Genomic DNA, 24,117 nt, shown 5'->3' with positions numbered 1-24,117 from the left:
ATTTCAAGCTGTTGTTTACATGAAATCAAGAAAGGCTCGTTCTGTTTGCAATTATGTTAATGAGGAAATAGAGTTTTTTTTTTTTTTTTGGAACTCGGCATCATTTTGCCATCACCAGTGAATTAGCCTAAAAGGATCTGCTGGTGCTGCTATTTTAAAGGTGACCCTGGCTGGTGAGGGGGGCCCCTGCAGGGCCAACAAACACGCGGGAGGCAGCTGTTATGAGAACGGTTCAGGTGATCTGGGCGGGATGAGTTCTGGGGACGGGCCAGGCCCCAGGTTGTCGGCAATGAGCCGGGACTGCAGGTGGGTAGGACCATGGAACCTTCTCTAAGATTCCTTCTGACGGCAGGATGGACAACAGAGGCCAGTCGGGGCTCAAATGCCCCAGTCCCTGGGCGTTCCTGAGCCCTGGGCTATGCCAGCTCTCCAGGGCATCCCAGGAGGGGACGGGCAAGGGCTCAGGGGTGTGAGAAGCTGCCCTGAAAAGGCTGGGGCAGAGGATGCGCGGAGACAGGGCAAGGAGCAGAGAAGGAGAGCAGCCTTCAGGACATACAGGGGGCCGGGCGTCAAGCAGCCTTGGGCCAGGACCCTCGGGCCCTGGAATGAGGGCTGGGGGCGGCCAGGTGGGCCGGAGGAGGCTTTGCCTGCGCGGACAGCAGACTCAGGGCTGGCCCGGCCGCCAGTGCTCTGGGTGGGCTCTGGGGGCCTGGCTAGCACCTTGCTACAGGCCAGGGGGGGACGGTCCCCGCAGCTGGCTGGGTCTCCGGTGGGCCAGGCCTCCACGCATGGTCCTGACCTGGGAACCCTGTCCCCTGCCCTCCCAGTGGGGGACACTGTGAGAGAGGGTGCACGCCCAGCGTGACCCACCATGGTCCACAGGCCTGTTGCTGCCCCTGCCCAGCCGGCTGGCTGGCGAAGGGGGTGGGGGCGGCGGCCAGCAGCTGCCCGGCCCCTTCCTGCGCTCGGCCACCCAGGACGTCCCCCCGGACCTGCGAGGCCATGGCCAGTGTCCTCGAGGGTCCCAGGCGCCGCAGCCAGCCCAGGCGAGGCCGGCACAACGTCCTGTTGTGGCCACCGGGCCGCTCTGCCACCGCACGCTGCCCACCGTCCCCAAGGATCCAGTTTCGCCCCACTGGCCGCCAGGGGGTTAGGCCCGGGCCGGGCACTGGCTCCCTGGACACAGAAACCATTTACGGGCGGGATAAAGGCCGCTTGTGTTGGCATCGAGAGGCGTGCACGTCCCTGCCCCACCTCCCCGTCCCATCTGTCAGGTGGCGAGGGCCGCGGGGCACAGCAGCAGGCCTGTGTGCGGACAGGCCAGGGAAGAACGGCCCACAGTCTGGGCGTCCTGGGAACCCAAGGCCTTCCCACTGCCCCGGGCTCGGCTGGCCCTTCTCCTGGGGGCCTGGCCCCGAGGCCAGGGGGTTTGTGGCCCCTTGGGGCTGGGGAGGTGGGGAGCGGGCACCAAGGGGGCCCATGACCTGGACGCTGGCCCCTCTGGGGACGGTTCCTTCTCGAAGGAGAGGGTCTGTGACCCCCAGACACGAGCAAGCCAGATGCCTGCCTGGCGTCTCGGGCCCCAGGCTGGAACGCCTGCAGGCAGAGGCTTGACTGGTCTCTAGAGGTAGGGGTGCCGGGGGGTGAGGTTCCCGGGGGGCGGGAGGCGTGGGGGTGGGGGCACCCGTAGAGGAGCAGTGGGCATCTTCCGCTACGTCATGTCAGAGGTCAGGGCAACCCACTGGACCGCTGAGTGGCTCTGCTTGTGTCTGGGCCCTGAAGGGATGGACGCAGGCGCCCTGGCTTTGGCTTCCGCCTTGGACAGAGCCGATTCAGGACCTCGGCCCCCACGGCGGCAATGCCGGGCGAGGGGAAGGGGGCTGTGCTGGCTCCTTTTCCCCAGCTGTGTTCATGCTTATTCTAAGTGAGACCTCTCAGTACCCTGGTGGGTGAGGCAGACGGCCACGTGTCTAGGGGTGGCGTGGTCCCGGCAGAGCCACTGGTACCTGCAGAGGGGGTGGGCGTGATGAGGGCGCTACGGCAGGGGAGGGACCCCCGCATGACCCCGGGGCAGGAGCAGGGTGGCGGGCAGCCCTCCCCTCACCTGCTGAGGACCCACGACCTCCTCATCTGGAAGGGAGTGGGGTGGCGTGGCGGCCACACCTGACCCCCAGGGGAGGCAGCTACCCACAGGTCTCCCACCGCCTGGAAAAGACAGGCTGCCGCCAGGTTTAGGGAGTTGAAAAGTCAGTTAATTTCCTGACAAAAGGGCAGGGGGAGCGGGGCTGGGTGTCTCCGTGATAACTGATTCTGGGGGCGAGCTGAACGGGGCAGGACCCTGACTCTGGGGGACTCTGGCTGAGCCCCCGTGGTGGGTCTTGGGGTGGGTGAGGCTGTGCCGAGGGTCTGCTCTGGCCAGGGAGGGAGCCAGGCTTCAGGGCCCCCTGTGCCCCAGGGGCCCTCCCCCCTAGCTGCTTCTCTGTCCCTGGGTGGGGGCTTCGGAGGTGCTCAGGCAGAGCTCTGGTTTGGGGGGCAGAGGGAAACTGAGGAGCCAGGTCACCGGGTCTCTCGGGGCCAGGTCAGGGGCTCCCCAGAAGGCGATGCAGACCCCCAACCACAGGCCCAGGAATGGCGGGGCCCTCTCTGTGAGTGCTGCTCCTTTTCTGGCCCTTGGCAGAGAGAGGCCCCAGAACGGGGGTCCCCACTGCTTCAAGATGCTGGCCTTTACCCCAGCAAAGCTCCAGGGGGAGGGGAGGAGGGGTCAGGGAGCAGAGACTGGAAGGTGACTCGCCTGCGGGTCCTCAGCCGGTGCCAAGGGGGTTGCTTGGACGTGGAGGAGGGAGGTGAGGCTGAATCCTCAGGGGCTCAGTCATCAAACGGACCACTGCCTGGGTATGGACCCTGAGCCTCCCTGCGCCCACCCCCCGTCCCGCCCCCCACGGCTCTGCAGCCTGGTACCTGCCACCATCCAGGCCCAGCCCAGGGCTTTCCAGCACATCCACTCTGCCCATGCTCTGCTGCCGTTGAAAGGCAGGTGTCGGGATTCCTGGTCTCAGAGTGATGGGCAGGGACCTGGGGGGCACCCCCAGCGCTGATGGTGGGGCCTGCCTTGGTCCCCGGTCCCTGGGCATGGTCGATCCAAGCCCTGCTCCCCCGGAAAGCCATCCCTGGATGCCGGTGGCTCTGGGCTGCTCCCTCTAGCCCCAGACATGCCAGCCCCTCTCTGGTGCCTTCAGAGGCCCACATCCTCCCAGCTGCCAAAGGCCCGGCCGAGCTCTGGCTGGGGAAGCCTGGCCCGATCAGAGTGAACCCAGCCGCTTCCTGGCCCAGCCTGAGGGCCAGTTCTCCCCTCTGCGGCTCTGCCAAGGGCCAGTCTGGCCACCCCTCCTGTGTCTGTGGCCCCTCCCTCTCCATCTTCTTCCTTCTGGAGTCCACCTGCCCACTGAACAGGTCCACGACAGAATTCGAGATGACCCCTGACCTGCCCACCCTGGCATGCCCCTCCATGTGAAGTGCCCCCACCCAGAGGCTCTCATTAGAAATTTGGACCTTCCCGACACCCTGTCCCCTCAGTCTGCCCTGTCCACGACGGGTCCGGGGGACTGTGGGCTACGACCCCACAGGCGTCCACCCCAGGACAAGGTACACGGGGTGTGTCCTAATCTCACCAGGGCTTCCCTTGCCCCAGCCTCCTGTTCTCCCCGGGAAGCCAGGCCGCCTGGCCCTCAGGCTCACAGAGTGAGTTCTAAAGCCCCTAACTCATGAGCAGGGCCCGGCTCCATCTCGCCCGCTCTCAGCCTCAGATGGCCATGACCCTGGGCCCCTGGGCCTCTGCACAGGCTGCTCAGGCTGGGAACATGCCAGCCACACTGCCCTCCACCTTGCTCACTCCTGGTGGTCTCCAGGCCCCTGACCCCCAGCCAGAGGAGGCCCTGCTCGTCCGGTATGTGCCTCTTTCAGCTGGGAAAGAGGGGCTTATGGGCCGCTCTGTGCGTCCCTGCCTCTGCCTGCCGACCCCTGCACTCCCGGGGCAGGAACCAGCCCAGCCCATCACAGGGGCTGCTCTCAGCGGTGCCGCCGCTCAGTGGCTGCTTTAGTCTCCGTGGCGGTCACTTCTGGTCCCTCTGTCCAGATCAGAGGGCTCACATTTGGGGACACTTGTGGTTCTGGAGAAGGTGCAGGTTCTCCAGAGAAGCTGCCTGGAGAAGGTTCAAAAGACACTCTTATGGGCCTCCATAGCGCAGTTTCCAGATGTGGGCTTCCCTGGGTCCCTGCTGGCTCAGCTGGTAAAGAAACCGCCTGCAATGCAGCAGACCCTGGTTCGACTTCTGGGTCGGAAAGATCCGCTGGAGAAAGGATAGGCTACCCACTCCAGTATTCTGGCCTGGAGAATTCCATGGACTGTATAGTCCATGGGGTCACAAAGAGTCGGACACAACTGGGAGACTTTCACTTCACTTAACTTCCCTGGTGGCTCAGACAGTAAAGGCTCTGCCTTCAATGCAGGAGACCTGGGTTTGATCCCTGGATCAGGAGGATCCCCTGGAAAATGGAATGGCAACCCACTCCAGTATTCTTGCTGGGATAACCCCATCAACAGAGGAGCCTGGTGGGCTTCAATCTGTGGACTTGCAAAGAGTCGGACATGACTGAGCGAGTGAGTATGCAGTGAAATTTCCACGCCGGTTATCGGATGTGACCTCTTATCACAAGGTGATGTTGTAAAGCCCTAAAACCAAGACCCCATGGCTGTTGGGTGCACCCAGGTGGGCCACATGTTGGGGGGCTGTGATGTGGGGTCCCCCCACCATCCCCAGACATGCTTTGCCTGGGCTGCACCAAATTCCCCATCTCCAGCACTACTCTGAGAGCGGCCAGGTGACACAGGTCCACCCTGGCATCGGCATCTCGGGCCAGGGTCTCACACCACCCCAAGAAGCCCCCGCCGGGAGTGGGTGCTAGTGGTCTGCTGGGGTGTCTGCAGGCCCCAGCGGGTGGGGGGTGGGTGGACCCTGCTGGGGAGAGTGCCCCTGTGCGGGGGCAGGCGGGCTGGCCACCTCGCTGCCCACACAGATGGCTCTTTATGTGAGACCTGACCTGTGGCTCCCGGCTGGCGGGGGCAGGGGGTGCTGGGCACGCTGACCAACCTGCTGCCCGGGGTAGGGGTGGGGGTGGGGGCAGCAGCTCCTGGAGGGCAGGACGGGGCAGGGAGCGGTGTGCCGGCCCCGCAGCTCTGGCTGCAGCCACAGTTGCCCCCCTTCAGTCTGTGCTCCACGTGCCAGGCTAACAGCTAAAAACAACACGGTTGCACAGTGGCCCCAAAGCCCACTCCCTCCACGCGAAGCCTCAGGTCCTTCCTGGGGCTTTCGGGCTTCAGGTCAGCCCATCCCTTCACCTGTCTGTTCCACCTTCCAGGCTCCTCCCGAACCTGCAGGTGCTCTGCCGCGCTGGTGCTGCTCACACAAGCCAGCGGGTCACCCCACAGGCGTTTCCACTTGCCGCGCCCTCTGCTTGGGGGCACAGCTCCCCAGATATCCTGGCTCCCTGCTCCCTGAGCCCGGGAAGATCTATTCTGTAGCCCAGCACACCCTCCCGTCCTTCCCGAAAGGCCCAGGTCTCGTCTGGATGGAGAGCTTCTCCTGAGAGGCAGCGAAGGCCTTTCTGAAGACCAGCCTGGGTGCCGGGCATTTTCTGGTGTGGACCCACGGGCACGGGCCCCACACGTGGCTCGCCTGGTCTGTACACCGCCTCCCGCCTCTCCTACACGAGGATCCGGAGGTCAGAGGGGCCCCCCACCCCGCCATTGGAGAAGTTACCCCGGAGAAGCAGGCCTCTTCCAGACTCGGGGAGGGGGTCGCGGCCGCCCTGCTCTGGGCAGCAGGAGCCAGGCTGGAGGAGGGCCCGGGAGAGCGGCGTGAACGGACGCCCGGTGAGGAGTGCGGACCAGGAACGGGGTGGGGAGGGAGTGCTGCCAACCCAAACAGCCCGCGCGCCTCAGCCCCGTGCTTAATCCACAAAAATTTCCATCTGCCTCTGCAGCGCTCGGAACCCGGGCAGCGAGAGGCCGTCCACTCGGCAAAGTAAACACAGCTCCGCACGGCCACTGCCGCGTGTGCGAGCGTCCCGGGAGAAGCCGCCGCGGCGGCCATCTTGTGCCTCCCGACGGCCAGGCTGCAGCGCGGCCCGCGGCCCGGCGGGAGGAGGCCGCGCGCTCGCCGGCGGGGCCTGCGGCCGGGACCTGCTGCCGTCCACCTGCCGCCCGGCCCAGGCAGGCGGGGGCTGCCCTCTGACCCCGCCGGGCCGCCACCCCGCTCCCAGCCTCGAAGGCTCCCGGACACCCCTGCCCGGCTCCACAGACCCCGGGTTGGGAGGTGGTCCCCAGCCCAACCGCTGGACTCCCAGTCCAGCCCGACTCTGGGCCCACCGTCTGCAGCATCCGCAGGGCCGGGGCCTGGGCCGGCTGCCTCTTTCCCAGCCGGTCGCCTCCCGGAGCGGCGGGGACAGCCCTGCCTCTGGGACGTCTATTTTTGGTGGTGACCAAGCCACTGCTTAATATGCAGGACCGGCCGGGGGCAGGCTGTGCCCTGACCCGCAGGGTGACAAGTTTAAAAAAGGGCCCATTTTGATCAAAAGACATGTTTTCTTCTGAGGTCGGCCAAGGCGGCGGGGCAGGGTTCGCCACAGAGACGAAGCTGGGGGCGCCCTCACGGCCCGGCCCCCCGGACGGCCTGCCCAGCCTAAGCCCGGCCCTTGATTAAAGAACCGCGAGCAGGCTGCCGGGCGCTGCCCGCCGGCCCGATACGCAAGGCCCTGCCCGCCTGCTCCCTGCCCCCAGCCTCTCTCAGAAGCCATCCACCCACAGAAGCCGACACAGACTGGAGCTAAAGTTTGAAAAAAAAATGTAAATTTCCTTTCTGGCCAATATTGGAGGCCTATAAATAGAGTCATTCAGGAGAGGCCGACTTAGGGGGAGTGGTGATCGTCCCCCGGCTGGGGTGGGAGAGAAACACCCAGGAAAAGGGGGGAAGTGGTCCCGGGAGGCTGCCCCGGATGTGGGGAGCAGGAGGCCGCAGTGCAGGTGGGGACACCGAGGCGGAGCAGCGCAGGGCTCTCCGGCTGGCCCCGACGCCCTCCCTGCCCGCACTCACGCCCGCTCTGCAGTCAGACGCCAGGCCCCGAGGCTGGGCTTGCCGCACTTCCCCTGCCCCAGGCCCTCTGCCATGAGGTTCCTCTCCTCGGGGCGTGGATCAAGCCCCGCATCCTCCCGACAGCGCCTGCCTTAGTCGCACCATCCCCTTTCGTCCCCTCCGCTGACCAGTGGGAAGACGCACACGTGAAAACTGATGTGATGTGACCTCCTGGGTCCAGGACCCGTGAGTCGGGGGCGGCTTGAGCTGCGGCCGCTGGCTGCAAAGTGCACAGGGGAGGCTGGGGCTTTGCCCTCTGTGGAACGGGAGGAGGGTGCCCCTTCGGCCCACACGCGTGTGTGCACGGCCTTGTCCTTTCCGTCAGAGGAAGGCATGTGAGTGTGAGAACACACAGGCGTGGGAGCCCGGCTTCCCGGCCCTGGACTTGGCTCTGCCCCCTGAGGCAGGACTGCAGAGACGCGTGGGGTCTGGGTCTGGGGAAGAGGGGGTACAAGGGGCCTCAGAAGCCCCTGGCTGGCCCCGCCACAGGCAGCTCTGGGGCAGACCCCAGGCCCTTGGGTGTCGGGTATGGGCGCGGCAGCCACAGGAGACCAGGCCTGGACAGGTGGCCCAGTGCCCACGTACCCTCTCCTTGGGCAGAGTGGGAAACTGAGGCTCACAGAGGCTGGTGAGCAGTGCCCACCCCCGGGGAGGGCGTCCCTGGGATGTCCCAGGTGCGTCTCCACCGGCCTCCTTCAGTCCCAAGCCCCCCGGAGGTGGGGCCTATGACACGTGGGGTGCAGTCTTCCAGATCACCATTTTGGCTGAACACCCCCCACTCCAGGCCCCCAGCCTAGAACCTGAGCTGGAACAGACTCCCAAAGCCAGCACTCACATTCCTTCCTGGGAGGCCAGGCCTCCGAGGGGGTGAGGCTGCCATGACGGGGGGACAGGCTCTTACTGGCCAGGAGGAGCTGGACTGGCGGGGTACAGAGAGGGGGTGAGCCACGAGGGCAGCCCTCCTGCTTCCACGTCAGGAGAGGCTCAGGACCCCAGCAGGGCGGGCACGCCGCCCTGAACATCAGCTCCAGGCCAGTGGAGCGCTCACCTCCCTCCCGTGACCGTGGCCTCTTGGACATGCCCCCCCGGATACTACAGGGTCCTAAGGATCTAACCCTTGATGGGATGGAAGGGCTGGGAGGCCTATAGGTCCCCTGGGACCACCCGACCTATGCCCTCACTCAGGGACAGGGAGCCAAGCCTCTGAAATGAAGGGGTGGGATTTTAGCATCTCCTGCAAAAACCAGACTCACGGATGTGATGGGCGGCCGGGTCCTCTGACCTTGGGGGTGGGGTGTGGTGCTCCTGCAGAGGTGGCTCAGCCCCTCCGAGAGGGAGTCCTGCTCCAGCCCTTTCAGTGGGACCTTGGGGACGAGGGTGGAGTGAGGAGGGTTTGGACGGCGGCTCAGGCCCCGCAGCTGACCACACTGCCTGCCCATCGGCCCTGGTTCCTCCCTTTCGTGCTCACGGTGGTGCCAGCCTGGGTGGGGGCAGATGGTCAGACCTGAGTCTCCCAGGCCTTTGTCCCGGGGTGCCCCCTAACCCTGATGGGGGCTTCACCCATAAAACCAAGTCTGGCATGTGGGCCCCAGGGTGCTGGGCTGTGCTAGGGGTCCTGCTGGGGCAGAGGGCAGAGTTCCGGGCCATGCTGCTGCTCCCGTCCACAGCGGCTGCTGACCTGGGGCCTTGGGGAGGGCTGTTGAGGGGAGCTGTGTGCGGGCGGGGGCAGGTGGGCAGGCCCGCATCGCGGGGCACGTCTGCCGTCTCTGGGGGGACCTGGGTGGAGGAGATGGGCGTCCCGCCACACAGATGACCCCAGAGGGCCCTGCTGGGATGGCATTCCCCACACTGCTCCGGGTGGGACCACGTGGCTGGTTCTGCCAGTGGGATGGAGTAGCAGTGATATGTGTGTGCGGCTTCTGCGCTGGGGCTGGACCTCGGGGCTGGACCCGGTGGACCACGTCCCCCGTCTTGGCACGGAGTGGGTCTTTGGGAAAGGAGGCTCAGATCAGTGACCACGACTTGGGTGCTGAGGGAACCCCGAGTCCGGGGGAGCAGCTGTGGGGGGAGGCTGAGTTTAGGGGCTAGTTTTTCTGGTGGGAGAGCAGCCCCAGCAGACAGAGGACCGAGGCCAGAGCAGGAACCGGGGCGGGACACCACGTTTCTACCTGAACAATCTCCAACTCGCACACAGACTGCAAGCGGCACCCTGACCTTGAACAAACGGGGATGGAGCATCTCACAGCTGCACTCCGCGCCCTGGGGCTGGGCCGTGCTCCCCAGCCCTCCCAGGGCTGTCCAAGGCAGCGCGGTTTCTGGGAACCTGGCTTCTTGGCATCTCGGGTTTCCGACTTAGCCTCTCGTCAGCACTGACAGCCATCGGGCCAGGTGGCACCCACAGCTGGAGGAGTCTCCTTACGCAGCTCTTTGTTCACTGCAGCTAAGTGGTTCCTCGTTTCTCTGTCACTCAGAGCATGGCTAGCATCCTGGTACGTAGGCCTCTGACCCTGGAGCTTCCTTTCCTGGGATTCAAGGTACATGTATTTTTAATGTTCACAGACGCTGCTAGATTCCTTTCCAGACATGTAACCCTGTAGTAATTAGAGTCCCCACCAGCAATGTGTAAGAATGCCTGTTTTTCCACATGCATGCCAGCACCGGGCATTATCATTTTCCTAAACCATGATGTCACTGTGCATTCCCCTGGCTACTGGTGGGGGTGGGTCTCTTCCCACAGATCTTTGGCCAAAGCTGGGCCGTCTGTTGAAAGACGCCCCCTGAGCCAGGCTCTAGGCAAGGCCTGTGGGGCCGCCGTGGCCGTGAGAACGCTGGGCTCTGACCTTGGCTCCCTCCAGGAGCACAGCAGCCCCGTCCCAGGGCTGGCAAGTCTCGTGGCTCGAGGGGTGCAGGGACTCCCTGGCAGGCCTGCCCACCTCTGCCCAGGAACAGGGATGGCAGTGCTTAGCGCCAAGTGACGCTTTCATTCTAGGTTTATCTTTGAAACCCTAGACAACACAGGGCTTGTGTGGTTTGACTGAAGAGCCAGCACCTCAGGACCTAGCCATCCACTAAGACGGTTCCTCAGGAAAGAAAAAATACACTAACCTTAAAATAACCAGTTCCCAGAATAGCAGCTAATGACGGCTTCTGAAGGGGGCCCTTTGATCAGGCAAAGCCCACGCCTTTGCCTATTTACGGCCCTGCCACTCAAGAGCAGTTCACCAGCAAAGAGAGGAGTGTTGCAGGAGCAGAGGGATGTTGGGGAGCTGGGCACAGGGTGGGGGAGCCCCTTTGAGATTGCCCAGCCTTCAGAGGCAACTAGCCCCAGCTGGAGATGAGGTGCCCCGTGGAGTCCGAGGCAGCCTGGGAACACAGCCTCCCAAGGTGAACACTGTCCCTATGGCCCCCAGGAGCCAAGGCTGGTGGGAGACAGATGCTGTTATAAGAACCAGAATGCCAGGCGGGTGGTCATCAGGGAAGAGTGGGTCACGGGCTCTGGAGGCTCGAGTCTGAGGACTGGGAGCCCAAGAGGGTGCAAGGACATTCAGAGGGGATGCTGGGCCTGGGAGACGCTCCCCTACCCGCCCCCACCACCTGCCCCACGTCAGCACCTGCTCACTTGGTGTTCGCCAGCATTTCCCTGGGCCGGGCCCGGTCACACGCTTGGGGGCCACTCCCGACTCCGCCCGCCAGAACACCACAGTCTGAAGTTATGGTGCCAGAGCCTGCTCACCAGCCAAGCTTGCCTACAGAGCGCTGGGGATGCGGCTGACACTGAGAAACTGGATCTCAAGTTGATTGAGTTTTAATGAATTCAGATTTAAATACAGATCCCCAACTCAGTTATTAGAAAACTTTAACAACAGTTGCTTAGGAATGCTAATTTAGGCATGAGAATCTCCCTTGACAACTGTAAATCTTCTGATATCTAAATGCAGACCAAGCAGTTCTTAGGAAAACTCAGCATCCAGATAGAGGCATGTTCTAAGTTTAAAACACACACTGGCTTTTGGAGACAGGATGTTGTCCACCCCAGCCATTCTTTTAATATTATATATTGAAATGATAATGTAACATTTTTTTTTTTAGTTTTTGGTCATGCTGTGCAGCATATGAGATCTTAGTTCCCTGACCCAGGATTAAACCTGCACCCTATGCAGTGGAAGTACAGAGTCTTAATCAATGACCCCCAGGGAAGTCCCAAAGTGATAATGTTTTAATCTACTGGGTTAAATAAAATATATTGCAATGAATTTAACTTGTTTCTTTTTATTTTTCTGATATGGCTGTTAGAGAAAGTTTGAAATTATACCTGTGGTTCCCTTTATATTTCTATTGGGCAACGTTGGTCTGAATTGGGGATCAGCAAACTTTCTTGTAAACTGCCAGATAATAAATATTATAGGCATTAGGGATCATACACAGGCTTTGTCACACATTCTTTAGGTCAGGGGCCGATCTGGTCCTTGGGCCCCAGTTTGCTGCCCCCTGGTCTAGAGGCTCCTATCTCTAGATCCTTGGCTTCAGTGCAAGTTAGTGGGGGAGTCCTTTCTCTCTGAGGGCCAGGGGGCTTGGAGAAGAGCATTCTTCTCAGTCCAGTCCCTAACGACTGCTGGCCCAATACAGAACCGCTGGAGCCCCAGAATGAGATCTACTTATCACTAAGACCCCACAGACCAGCATGAACCAGACACGTTGCTACTGCCCAACGTCTCCCAATTTCATGGGGAGATGAAACCTAGGAAGGTCAGGAATCAGTACACGGAGCTGGAGCAGCAGCCATCAGACCCAGGGTGCCCAGAAAAACTCCACCTTCCAAACCCTGACTCCATGCCCTGTGAGTGAATGAGACCTTGTCTGCCCACAAGACTCATCGGCCTTGTCGAGCTAGTCTGGAGGTAAGAGAGATCAGAGGCTGAACGTGCAGTTGGCGTGGAACCCACAGAGGTAAGAGGTGTCCTGAAGGCATCTGATGAACGAGTAAACTTGAGCTTTGGTTTTCACAGTCTCACAGGGGATGGATGCTTAGGTATCCAAGCCCAGACCCGCCCCAGGTGGGAAGTGTCACGGCAGAGCCCTACGTAAAGCTGGAACCTTCAAAGTGCTCTGTGTTCAATGTGAAGGTTCAATGGTCAATAAGAAATAACCCAGTCCCTGAAAAGACTATATAGAAAATTGCTTTGCTGCTAAAAGGAGTGGAACAACATTTGATCTGAGAAGCCATATCCACAGCTGGTGTGCTCAGCTTGCAAGCCCAAATGCATACCACGTGAGCGGTCTCAAAAATGTTGGGCCCAGAACTTATAGTTCAGGCTGGTAGTGCTCCCACATGTACAGCAGTGGAAGGAATCAACATGGATCCTCCCCAAGGTCAGCTCCACATTAGACCTCAAAAACCCTCAGAGATACACGGTAAGATATACGAACTTACGACTGAAAAAGGAAATTCTCAAAGGGAACAAAACACCATGAATGAGAAAAAAGCATAAACAGATAAGGTGACTCACAAAGACTCAGACGCCAGAATTAACAGAAACTGGATCTGCCTGCAACGCAGGAGACCTGGGTTTGATCCCTGGGTTGGGGAAATCCCCTGGCAAAGGGAATGGCTTACCCACTCCGGTATTCTTGCCTGGAAAATTCCATGGACAGAGGATCCTGGCAGGCTACGGTCATGGAGTCACAAAGAGGCAGACGTGACTGAGCAACTTACATTTTCACGCGTTCACACATAAAATAGCTGTATTCAATATACATCACGAAATTTTTTTCAAGTTTGAATGTACAAGTGAAAAGAAAGGTACTATAAAAAGGTCTATCAAGTATGCATAAGAACCAAATAGGATTTCCATAAATAGAAAAACAATCATTGAAATTTAAAATTCTTTGGATAAATTTAACTGTAGATTAGACACAGTTGAAGAAATAATTAGTGAATTGGAAGATGGATCAGAAGACAGTATCCAGAATACAGTACAGAGAACCAAGTGATTTTTTATAACAGAGAAAGAGAGAAGCAGTAAGAGATATGAGAGAACTGAGATGGTTGACCAAGTGTCTCGTGAACGTTCCAGAAGAAACAGTGAACTAAAGCAAAATATGAAGAGATAGTGGCAAGTATAACCCAGACCTGATGCATTTCACTAACCGCAGATTAAGGAAACGCAATGAATTTCAAGCAGAATGAACAAAAGACACTCTCTAATAACACTGCTGCTGCTGCTAAGTCGCTTCAGTCGTGTCCAACTCTGTGTGATCCCACAGATGACAGCCCACCAGGCTCCCTCATCCCTGGGATTCTCCAGGCAAGAACACTGGAGTGGGTTGCCGTTTCCTTCTCCAATGCATGAAACTGAAAAGGGAAAGTGAAGTCGCTCGGTCGTGTCCGACCCTCAGTGACCCCATGGACTGCAACCCACCAGGCTCCTCTGTCCATGGGATTCTCCGGGCAAAAGTACTGGAGTGGGTTGCCATTGCCTTCTCCCCTCTAACAACACAACACGGTGAAAATGCAGAACATGAGTAAAGGAAAGAGCTTAAACCAGCCAGAAAGAAAAGACGCACTGCCTTCTGAAGAGCAACGACTCGTTGCCATCTCTGTTCTCAATGGAAACAATGGAAGTCAAAGAGCAGCTTGGTGACATTCTCAGTGTGTTAAAAGGACATCATTTCGGTAACCTAGGGTCTGGAATTTTGTAGCCAGTGGAAATATTTTTAAGAACAACAGTGAAACTGTCATTTTAAAACAAATAAAATCAGAAGGGTTTTGATTTTCACTGAATAAAATTCTAATGAATACTTCAGTCAAAAAAAAGTGACCCCACATATAAGATCTTAGACGAAAAATAAATGATGCGTGACAAAAAATGCAAATAGATGGGTAAATTTAAACACATATTGATTATATAAAACACTACTAATTATGTTCGAACTTACATACACAACAAAGCATATCAGTTAGCTGGAGAGATTGAAACTAAAATGTTTAAGGTACTTATATTATTCCAGATGTGGGCAAACATAGAAATGGATGTATTATATAACTGTTATAAAGTCCTAGGTTACCCTCTACAAGAACGGTCATGTAACTTTAAAACCAGTAAAAGAAAACATGCAGCGAAAAATAACTATCAATTCAACAAGAGAGAGGAAAGAAGAGCAGAGTAAACATTAGAAAGTTTAGTACAAATAAAAAGCACAAAATACATGGCTATAAATCTATCAAAATATATTGGAAATTATTAAGTATAGATGTATAATATATTTATAAAGTATAAATATATAATTATTAAGAAATTGAGTATAGATGTATTAAATGATTTTTTAAAATCTAGGGTTTACAAAAGACATGTAAAATGTGTATATGATTAAAAAAAGAATTAAAAAACCCAACACCAAAATTAGAAAGAAAAAAAAAAGAAGAAAACTACAGAACAGTGTCTTTTATGAATATAGACACAAACATTCCTAACAAAGTCTTAGCAAACCAAATCCAATGCCAGACAAGAGACTGTGCATCATGATCAAGTGGGAAAGACAAGATTGGCTTAAAACCCCCCAGCCAGTTAATGTATCACATCACATTAATAGAAATAAGGGCTAAAAGCACATGCCCATCTCAAAAGTTGCAGAGTGGGCAATTGAGAAAATCTAACATCCGTTTGTGAGAAGAACCCTAAACATACACTAGGAATAGAAGGAAACACCCTCAACTCAACAAACAGCACTTAATGAAAACCTGCATCATATTTAATGGTAAATGATGGAATACTTTGCCCTACAAGACTTTCTCCAGCCACTTGTAGTTAACATTTTACTAGACAGTTCAGCTCAGTTCAGTCGCTCAGTCATGTCCGACTCTTTACAACCCCATGAAGCTAGTATAATTAGGCAGAAAAGGAAGTTAAAGACATACAGACTGGAAGGAAGACATAAAATTGTCCTTATTCGTACATGACGAAAGTGAAAGTTACTTCGTCGTGTCTGACTCTGCGACCCCATGGCTGCAGCCCACCAGGCTCCACAGTCCATGGAAATCTCCAGGTCAGAATACTGGAGTGGGTAGCCATTCCCTTCTCCAGCGGATCTTCCCAACCCAGGAATCGAACCCAGGTCTCCCATATTGCAGGCGGATTCTTTACCATCTGAGCCAGCAGGGAAGCCCCATATATGACATGATCCTATATATAGCAAATCCTAAGGAATCAACAACAGAATTTACTAGCATTAATAACAGTGAAGTCACAGTTTATAAGCTTAATATAAAATTTTAATTGCCTTTCTATGTGCTGCTGCTGCTGCTAAGTCACTTTAGTCGTGTCCGACTCTGTGCGACCCCATAGACCAGGCTCCTCTGTCCCTGGGATTCTCCAGGCAAGAACACTGGAGTGGGTTGCCATTTCCTTCTCCAATGCATGCATGCATGCTAAGTCTCTTCAGTCGTGTCTGACCCTGTGCGATCCTATGGACAGCAGCCCACCAGGCTCCTCCATCCACAGGATTCTCTAGGCAAGAATACTGGAGTGGGTTGCCATTTCCTTCTCCAATTTCTATACACTCGTAACAACTCAAAAATGAAATTAAGAAAACAATTCCATTAACAGTACCATCAAAAATAATAAAATATTTAGAAAGAAAGTTAACAAAGGATATGTAAGATTTATATACTAAAAACTATAAAATATAATGGGAAGAAATTAAAATAGATCAAATAAACAGAAGGATATACCATGTTCATGAACTGGAAGACTCAATACTGTTACGATGCCAAGTTTTCCCAAATTGGTCAGAGATTCAATTCAATCTCCAGGAAAACCCTATCGGGTTTCTTCTTTTTTTTTTTTCTCTCTCAATTTATTTATTTTTTTGATAGAAACTGAGAACCTGACTCTAAAATTCACATAAAAATTCATAAAATATAGAAAGGGCAAAATGATTTGAGAAAGAAGAAAATTGGAGGACTAACACTACCTGATTTCAAAACTTACTACAAAGCTACAATAATCAAAATAGAGTAATGTGGATTTAAAGACAGGGCTAGAGACTAGCAGTCCAGAATTGAGAATCCAGAAATAAACCCATATACTTACGTTCAATTGATTTTTGACAAAGGCATCATGAAAATTCAATGAGGGAAATGTAACCTTTTCAACAAATGGTATCAAGGCAACTGGATATCTTTAAGTAAAAGGAACAAAAACCAAACCAAAACAACAAAAAACCCCAAACGTTTCCACATATCACATCCCAAAATTAATTCAAAATAAATCACAGACCTAAATGTAAGAGTTAAAACTAAAAAAAACTTCTACAAGAAAAAAAATAGAAGGAAATGTTCATGTCCCTGGAATAGGCAAAGAAGTCTTAGATATAACATCAAAAGCATGAGTCATACAAGAAAAGATAAGTTGGACTTCTTTACAATTTACAACTTTTGTGTTTTAAAAGACATGATTAAGAACAGGAAAAGACAGCCACGGAGGGGGAGAAAATTCTTGCAAGTCATATATCTGATAAAGGACTGTATCCAGAACATATCAACAACTCTTACAACTCAAGAACAGAACTACTTAATTAGAAAATAGTCAGGAGGGTTGAATAAACATTTCCCCTGAGAAGACTATGAATGGCTAATAAGCACATGAAAAGTTGCTCAACATCATTAGTGATTAAGGAAATGCAAATCAAACCCACAGCTAGAATGGCGAAAAGAAAAAAGATCAACCATACCATGCATTTGTAAGGATATAGAGAAAGTGGGACCTTTGTGTGTTACTGGTGGGAAATCAAAATGGTACCAACTCTTTGGAAAACAGTTTAGAAGCGTTTTAGAAAGTTAAACAGAAACTTACCATATGACCCATCAATTCCCCTCTTAGGAACCTGACCGAAGGAAACGAAAACATATGTCCATACACAGACTCGTAGATAAAAAGTTCACAGCGGCATTGACCATAATAGCCCCAAACTGGAAACAGTCCAAACGTCTATCAACTTGCAAATGGATAAACAGAATGTGGTTGATCCATACAACAGAATGCTGCTGAGCGTTAAGAAGGCAAGAAATACAGATGCAGCGCAGACGACCCTCAAGAACGTTACATTATGTGAGAAAAGCTAGACACAAACACTACCAGTTGTCTGATTCCATTTACAGGGAACATCCAGAAAAGGCAGATTTCTAGTCTTACAGAAATTTAAGGATACAGAGACAGAAAGCAGGTCAGTGATTGACTGTGGCTGGTGGCAGGAGCTGGCAAATGGAATTGAGGGAATTGGGGGTGTTGAAAATGTTCTCAAACTTCATTTTGATGTTCGTTACACATCAAATTAGAGATTTACTAAAATGTGTTGTCTGCATTTACAGTGGGTGCATTTTATGGCACGTAAATTGTACCTCAAGAAAGCTTAAGAAAAAGATTACAAAGAAAATTAGGTTTGTATAACAATGATAATAGGCTTTAAGAGGGGGGAAAGCCTGCCTGAGAGAAAGAGGGTGCTATGGAATTAGAACACATTGAATCCAGCAGCGAATATACAAAAAAGTGAATATTATATGTACCTGATCAGAAGATCTAAAACATATACGAGGCAAAAAAGGACAGAAATATAAAGAAAAGTAGGAAAATCCTCCACAATAGTTGGCACTTCAATACACTTCTCAGTAATAATAGATCAAGTAGATAAAAACATTCCAGTGAGGAACCAATTAACAAGCTTGTTCTAACAGACGCAAGTATAACACCGCCCTGTCAACTTCAAAATACGTGTGGTATTCAAACAGGGAAGGTACACTTACAAAAATTGATGACATCTTGTACCTTTGCAACATATTTCAAAATGTTTCAAAAGATTGATGCCCTGCAGAGCACTTTGTCTGACAGTAGAGCAATGACACTTATAACAATGATGAAAATCATATTGCAGAACATCTCCTGGGATAAACAAGAGGTCATAGTGGAGACGCGAGAAATCTTTATGTGAATGAACATGAAAATCAAATGCTGCAGATTAAAACCTGGGGCATGAAGTTTCAGTGGCATTTAGAGAAAAACCAAAGTGTAGCCTTGAGAGCACACATTAGAAATGTGGAAAGTCTTAAAATGAATTCAACCTAAGAAGTTAAAGAAAGAATAATACATTAAACCCAAGTAAATAGAAGGAAGAAAATAAAGTGAATGAAACAAAACAAGCCAACAAAAGGGAGGATCAGCAAAGTCAAGCATTGGTGAAGACATGAATAAAATTGTCAAGGAGCCGGCAAGCCTGGCCAGTGGAGATAAGTGAAGGAACAAACAAACAAATGAAATAGGGGCCTGGTAGCTCAATGGTAAAGAACCCACCTGCCAATGCAGGAGACAAGAGAGTTTGATCCCTGAGTTGGGAAGATCCCCTGGATGGGGCAGGGGATGGCAATCCACTCCAGGATTCTCACCTGGAGAATCCCATGGATAGAGAAGCCCGGCAGACTATACAGTCCACGGGGCCGCAAAGGGTCGGACACGACTAAGCGACTAAGCAGCAAACTGCTGATGGTAAAGGTGCTAAAACGATGAGAAATGCCAATAAACACGAAAACTAGGGTGGAACGCACACGTGGTTAGAGTGAGCAGCTTATGGAAACTGACACAGGAAGAGATAGAAAACCCCACCTGTCCCATAACCGTCCACGTCATGGACTCCATTAAAAATCTGCCCACAAAGAACACGGCAGGCCGGGCGGCTTCGCCTTCGAGTTTCTCCAAACATTCTGGGGAAGAAAACCCTAATCCTATACAAAATATTCTAGAATACAAAAGAAGAGAGGTTGCTTCCTAACTTGTTTCGTGAGGCTCTCCTAAACTGGATGCCCAAACAGATGAGAACAGAAAGACATATCTCACCCACAACTGTGAGCACAAAGATTCTGAAGAAAAGGTGAGCAAGAGAGTTGCTGCAGTGTCTAAGAAAGATTATACAATGGGAAGGACTGTGGTTCAGTGGGGAGAGGCCAGAGACCACATCGATGTCTGGAAAAATAACCTAAGCCCAAGATAAAAGAGGCCCAAACTCAGTGGGCAGGGTGTGCAGCGGGCATGCAAGGTGAGCAGCTCTGAGGGGCTCCAGGGACGGAGGCAGGGGGAGCCTCCCGGATGGTCGTGCCTCCGGGTCCTGCTTTTAGGCTGGGGGGTGGAGAGGTCTGGGAGGAGGACTGAGCAGGAGGAGGGAGGTTGGGGCAGACTGGGCCCTCCTGGTGCAGGGCAGGGGCTGGGGAGGTGCAGCAGCCGGGGACCCGGGCTGGGGGCATGTCTGTCCAGGAGAGAGGTGTGCCCGGCCAGGGTTCTAGGACAGGGGGCAGTGAAGCAATGCCAGGTGGGGGAGGGCCCTTCCCACCCTTGCTCTCTGAACTGGGGCCTGGAAACCCAGGACTCCTGGTGTCCGGCCCTGAGCCACGAACATTTCCGGCAAAAACAGAGAAGAAAGAACTTCTCCCAGCCCACTGTGTTCCTCATATCAGCAAAAGCAGTGTGAGCTGAGCTTGCAAAATAAACAGGGCTCAATGTAAACACTGCAGCAGGTCCAGGGGCCGGAGCTAAGAATACACACTGAGGGGAGGAAGGTGGGAGCCGACTGCTTCATCGGGTCCCCAGAGAGCCCAGGGTCCTTGCCCCGCGGCAGCCCTGATAGGGAGGGGCCCCGGGGCTGGGGGTCGTGTTCTCAGGACCCGTCTCAGGGCTGGCGAGGCGTGCCCCCCTCCAGGGCAGAGTCTGACCACCGCCGCCAGCGGACCCCGCTGCCTGCCCCCACTCCAGCCCCCAGCCTGGCCCTCCTTGTTCGGACGCAGCCTCTTCTCACCAGACCCCTTGTGTTTATGAAATTCTTTTCTGCTGTCTCTCTCCACCTTATCTGCCCCTCCGTCCGTGGCTTCCGCTGGGGCTAGCTCTAGTAACTAGCTTATTAGACAGCTGCACAAACTCCTTGGGCCTCAGTTTCCCCACTTGTAAAAGAGAATTTATTTGTGCAAAGGCTGTGCTTCCCCCGCTCCCTCCGCCAAGCATGGGGCACAACTTGCAAGAGCAGCTCCCGCCTCTCCTCTGGGGACCTGCGGGTCCCCCAGGCCCCCGGGTGAGGCCGGGGTGGGGGTGTGTGGTGTGGACCCGGGCAGGACGCTGCTTCGGCCCTGCACACCCCTGGCGCCAGGCAGGCCTGGACAGCCAGCCCAGGCCGGGGACAGGTGTGCCAGGCTCCCCGCCCCAAGACAGGGGTTGGGAGGGTGGGGGGCCGTGTGCCTCCCAAGCCCCCTCCCCCTCCTCTCCCAGCCCCTCTTCCTGCGGCCGTGAGCCTGCTGGGAGGAGGCTGGGAGGAGACCGCCGCCCTCCCCACCGAGGGCGAGAACCCGAGCCCAGATGAGGAAGCAGTTGGGGGCCAGGCTCCCTTCCGGCCTGAGGCAGGCCGGGCGTGCGGGGAAGGCCCGGGGCGGGGGCTTGGCTGGCGGGCCGGCTGGCACTGCCACCGCCGCGGGCCTGCTGGGCGTCCGAAGGCCGGACGGCTGCTGCGTTTCCTGCCCCCAACTTCCCGCGTCAGCAGGATTGCCAGGGGGTTGTTTATGGTCCTGATGGCCCCTGCGATAAGCCGATAACATGGGGCCCCTTCCCAGGGTCCATCTGCGAGGGGCGTCAGCCGGCGGGGGAGGGGCCCACAGAGGCCTCGCCTGGATCTCTGCAGGTCCACGGGGGGCGGGGAGCGTGGAGCAGGCTCAGGACTCTGAGTGATGGAGCCTCTAGGCCGAACCAGCTCCACGGGGCAGAGGGGGTGAGGCAGAATCCTCGCTGCCCAGGAACAGGTGGCCCCTCTCCTGGGCGCAGAGCCTGATGGGCGGAGGCCGCCAGGGGCCTTGCCCCCAAACCTTGTCCTCCAGGACCCTCCCCTGCTTTGTTGTTCGGATCTGAAGAAATTTGGGTCCGTGATGGGGTACCCCCAAGGCCAGCACAGGTCCCACTTCGCCCGCCACATTGCCCCTGGCTGACTAAGGGCCATGTCTTGATTTTTAGACCCCACAGGTGGCTGGAGGGCTGCAGGGGACCCTAGGCAGCCCCATCACCACCCCCAGAGGACACCGGGCTCCAGTCTAGGCTTAAAGCAGTGGCTTGCCCTGAGTAGGGCAGAGTCATAGGAAAGCCCCAGGGCAGCGGGACAGGGGACAGACCAGACCAGGGCAGGGACGCGGGGCGGGGTGGGAGCATCTGGACGGTGGGGCGGCGGATGCCCCCAGGACGGCTGGGAGGGGGCGCCGGCTGCGGAGCTCACTCAGCAAGCGCTGTCCCAGGGCCAGGCGAGGGGCTGGGGGGGGGGGCCGGGTCTGCTCCCTGGCTCTACCTCTGCTTCATTTACTTTTCTGCTGAAATGTTTGTTTGGCGGCACCAGTCTTAGCTGTGGCGCAAGGGCTCTTATTTTTAGCTGCTCCGTGTGGGATGGGCACATGGACTCTCCTGTTGTGGCACGTGGGGTCTGGGTCCCGACCAGGGACTGAACCTGGGCTCCTTGCATTGGGAGAGCGGAGTCGGCCCCTGGACCACCAGGGAAGCCCCCTCTGCTTCCTGTGATGACCGGAAGCCCCACCTGGAGGGCCGGGTCTGCTGTGCTCGGCACGGCCACCTGCGGCTTCTCACGGAACGCGCCAGCCCTGGTCATACACAGGAGGCAGAGTGAGAGCCAAGGGCCGGCCACCAGGGAGGCGGAGACCAGGGCCCCTGAGGCCTTGATGCCGCCGTCCCGGGGAGCGGACCATTGTGGGCTTCAGTTCCCATCCTGCCAGACAGGGCACCTGCCACTGGGCTGTCTGCTGTGGGACAGGACAAAGGCCCTGCTTAGGCCTGTGCTGACCGAGACGGGCCAGCCCTCCAGTGGCGTCAGGATGTCGGGCTCACACAGCCCCAGGGGGCAGGCCGGAGGGTGAGGGCCCCCGTTTCAGCTGGACAGCAGCCCTCCCTCTCAGACCCCACGTACTGGATCGTGACCCCACACCCGCCCCAGCCGGGGAAGATTGCAGGTGGGCAGAGGGTAGTCCTGCAGGCCCAGGCTGGGGGGGAGGGCAGCAACTGGGAGCCTTTCCCCTGCCTGCCCGCCCAGCTGCAGCAGAGATGGACACGTGCCAGAGCCAGGCGTCGCCCAGGAAACGGAGCAGTGGATGCCCTCCCTGCCCAAGCAAAATCCCTCTATTTTTAGCCCCCCCTGCGGCTCTCAGATAAGGTCCATGCAGATGAACGAGCTGTTTGGTAAGATAAGAGCCCGCACCTGACCACGGAGACGTCACAGGGCAGCATGGCTGCCCCTCCTGTTCCACAGATCCGTGGGGGCTCCAGGATGCTGGCGCAGACCCAGGGGAGGACCAGGGCACCCCAGCCACTGAGGCGGCCGTGCCCTGGAGCAGAGGGAGCGTGGGTGTCCACATCCCGCCTGGACGCCCAGCAGGGCCTGGGCTGACACTGCCCACCTCCCGCTGCCCTCGCTCAGATGCCCGCAGCCCCTGCTCCCCGCATGACGCACCCTTGTGCCCCTGTCAGCATCTCCAAGTCCCTGAGTGCCCTCGGGCTGGAGCCAAGGGAGCGATGCCCACCTCAGCTATGCCAGGGAGGGGCCTGTGGGTACTCGGTGCCACTTGCCCATAAGGATGCCCCCTGTGTGAGGTCTCAGACCAGCCTGGACTCCAGCGTCCTCTTCCCTCCCATGGGGATGATACCCACTGCAGACGGGGAAGTAGACGGCGCCTACCTCAGGAAGGCCACACAAGCTCAGACGGAAGGAGAGGAGGAGGAAGGAAAAAGGGGAGACGGACGGACCGGGGGAGACCCCAGACACCGAGCCATCCGGGGCCAGCGGCAGCGTGGAGCGCCGCCGGGGACAGCGCTGTCCAGGCCCCAGGACGCCGCCCGCGGCCGCGGGAGCCAGCCCAGGCTCAGGTGCTTACCTTGTCCTCCACGCGGTTCAGGCGGGCACCGATCGAGTTGCTGCCACGGTCCTTCGTCTTCTCTGTGGGGCAAAGCACCCGAGTCAGGGACGCGGGCGCTGGCCGATGGGGTGGGGTGGGCAGGCGACCCCAGGGTGACGGGGGGTGAGGGAGCTGAGTCGAAGGTCTGAACCTCCGAGGACATCTCCTAAGAGCTCTTCCGTGGTGGGAACTTCAGGAGGCGATGGTAGGGGGAGGGGGTGGGCGGGCGCTGGCTGGCTTGTCAGTGTCCCACCCTTCCCGTTTCCTTGATTCCCGAGAGCGCAGAAGACAGGGACAGCCTGCCTGAGATGGTGCCCACTGTGCCCTCCACCCCCGGGAGACACTTGCTTTGGCTGGGGATGCCTGTTGCCCCTGAAACCCCCGCTGTCCTGCCCCTGCCTGAGCTGCGCCTCCCGCCTGAACCTGGGTTGGGGCAACCCCAAGGAACTGGCCTGGCCCTGTGCTCCCCATGTGACCGCAGCCCGCTCCACATCCTCAGAGCTGCAGAGCGGCACTCACCTCTGCCGCGATGTTCCGCCTGGCTTCTCAGTCCCCAGCCCCACTTCCAGGCCCACACCTTCCCAAAAACCTGGTCACGTTTCTACACCCAGATCATCAGTGGCCTAGAAAGGCCTGCCCTTATAGGGACCCTTGTAGGTTCCTGTGCTAACTGCAAATCCTGTGTAAATTGTGTTCAAAGCCACCTTGCTTCGGGTGGGTCAACCTGCCCCCATCTCCCTGGATTTCCTGGCGAGACATGTACCTTCTGATGGTGGGAAGAGGCAGGCATGGGTGGGGCGATGGTAGGAGGGTCTGGCATGGGCTGCCATGCTGAGGGTGCCTTGATGCAGAAACCCACCTGAGACGGAGATGAAGAGGGAGGGCTTCCCGATGGACTGGTCCAGCCTGGGGGGAGGGGGGGAGGGTGGGGAGAGGGAGATGGAGACCAGCTCATGCTTGGCC

The 24,117-nt window shown here is 56.4% G+C and overlaps 1 protein-coding gene across 1 annotated transcript in view; it reads right to left on the bottom strand.

The window, feature by feature from the left end:
- The window catches only part of KCNQ1 (potassium voltage-gated channel subfamily Q member 1), a 380,806-nt gene that overhangs the window by 47,558 nt on the left and 309,131 nt on the right, over positions 1 to 24,117 (bottom strand). The window contains exons 14-15 of the mRNA XM_005904430.2: positions 24,014 to 24,060; positions 23,134 to 23,195 (exon numbers count right to left, since the gene is read on the bottom strand). Coding sequence (XP_005904492.2) covers positions 23,134 to 23,195; positions 24,014 to 24,060 — 109 coding nt within the window. The remainder of the gene's footprint in view (positions 1 to 23,133; positions 23,196 to 24,013; positions 24,061 to 24,117) is intronic.

The sequence above is a fragment of the Bos mutus genome, chromosome 22 (genome assembly GCF_027580195.1).
Source record: "Bos mutus isolate GX-2022 chromosome 22, NWIPB_WYAK_1.1, whole genome shotgun sequence".
Taxonomy (NCBI): Eukaryota; Metazoa; Chordata; class Mammalia; order Artiodactyla; family Bovidae; genus Bos; species Bos mutus.
This window is presented reverse-complemented; position numbering and strand designations above follow the sequence as displayed.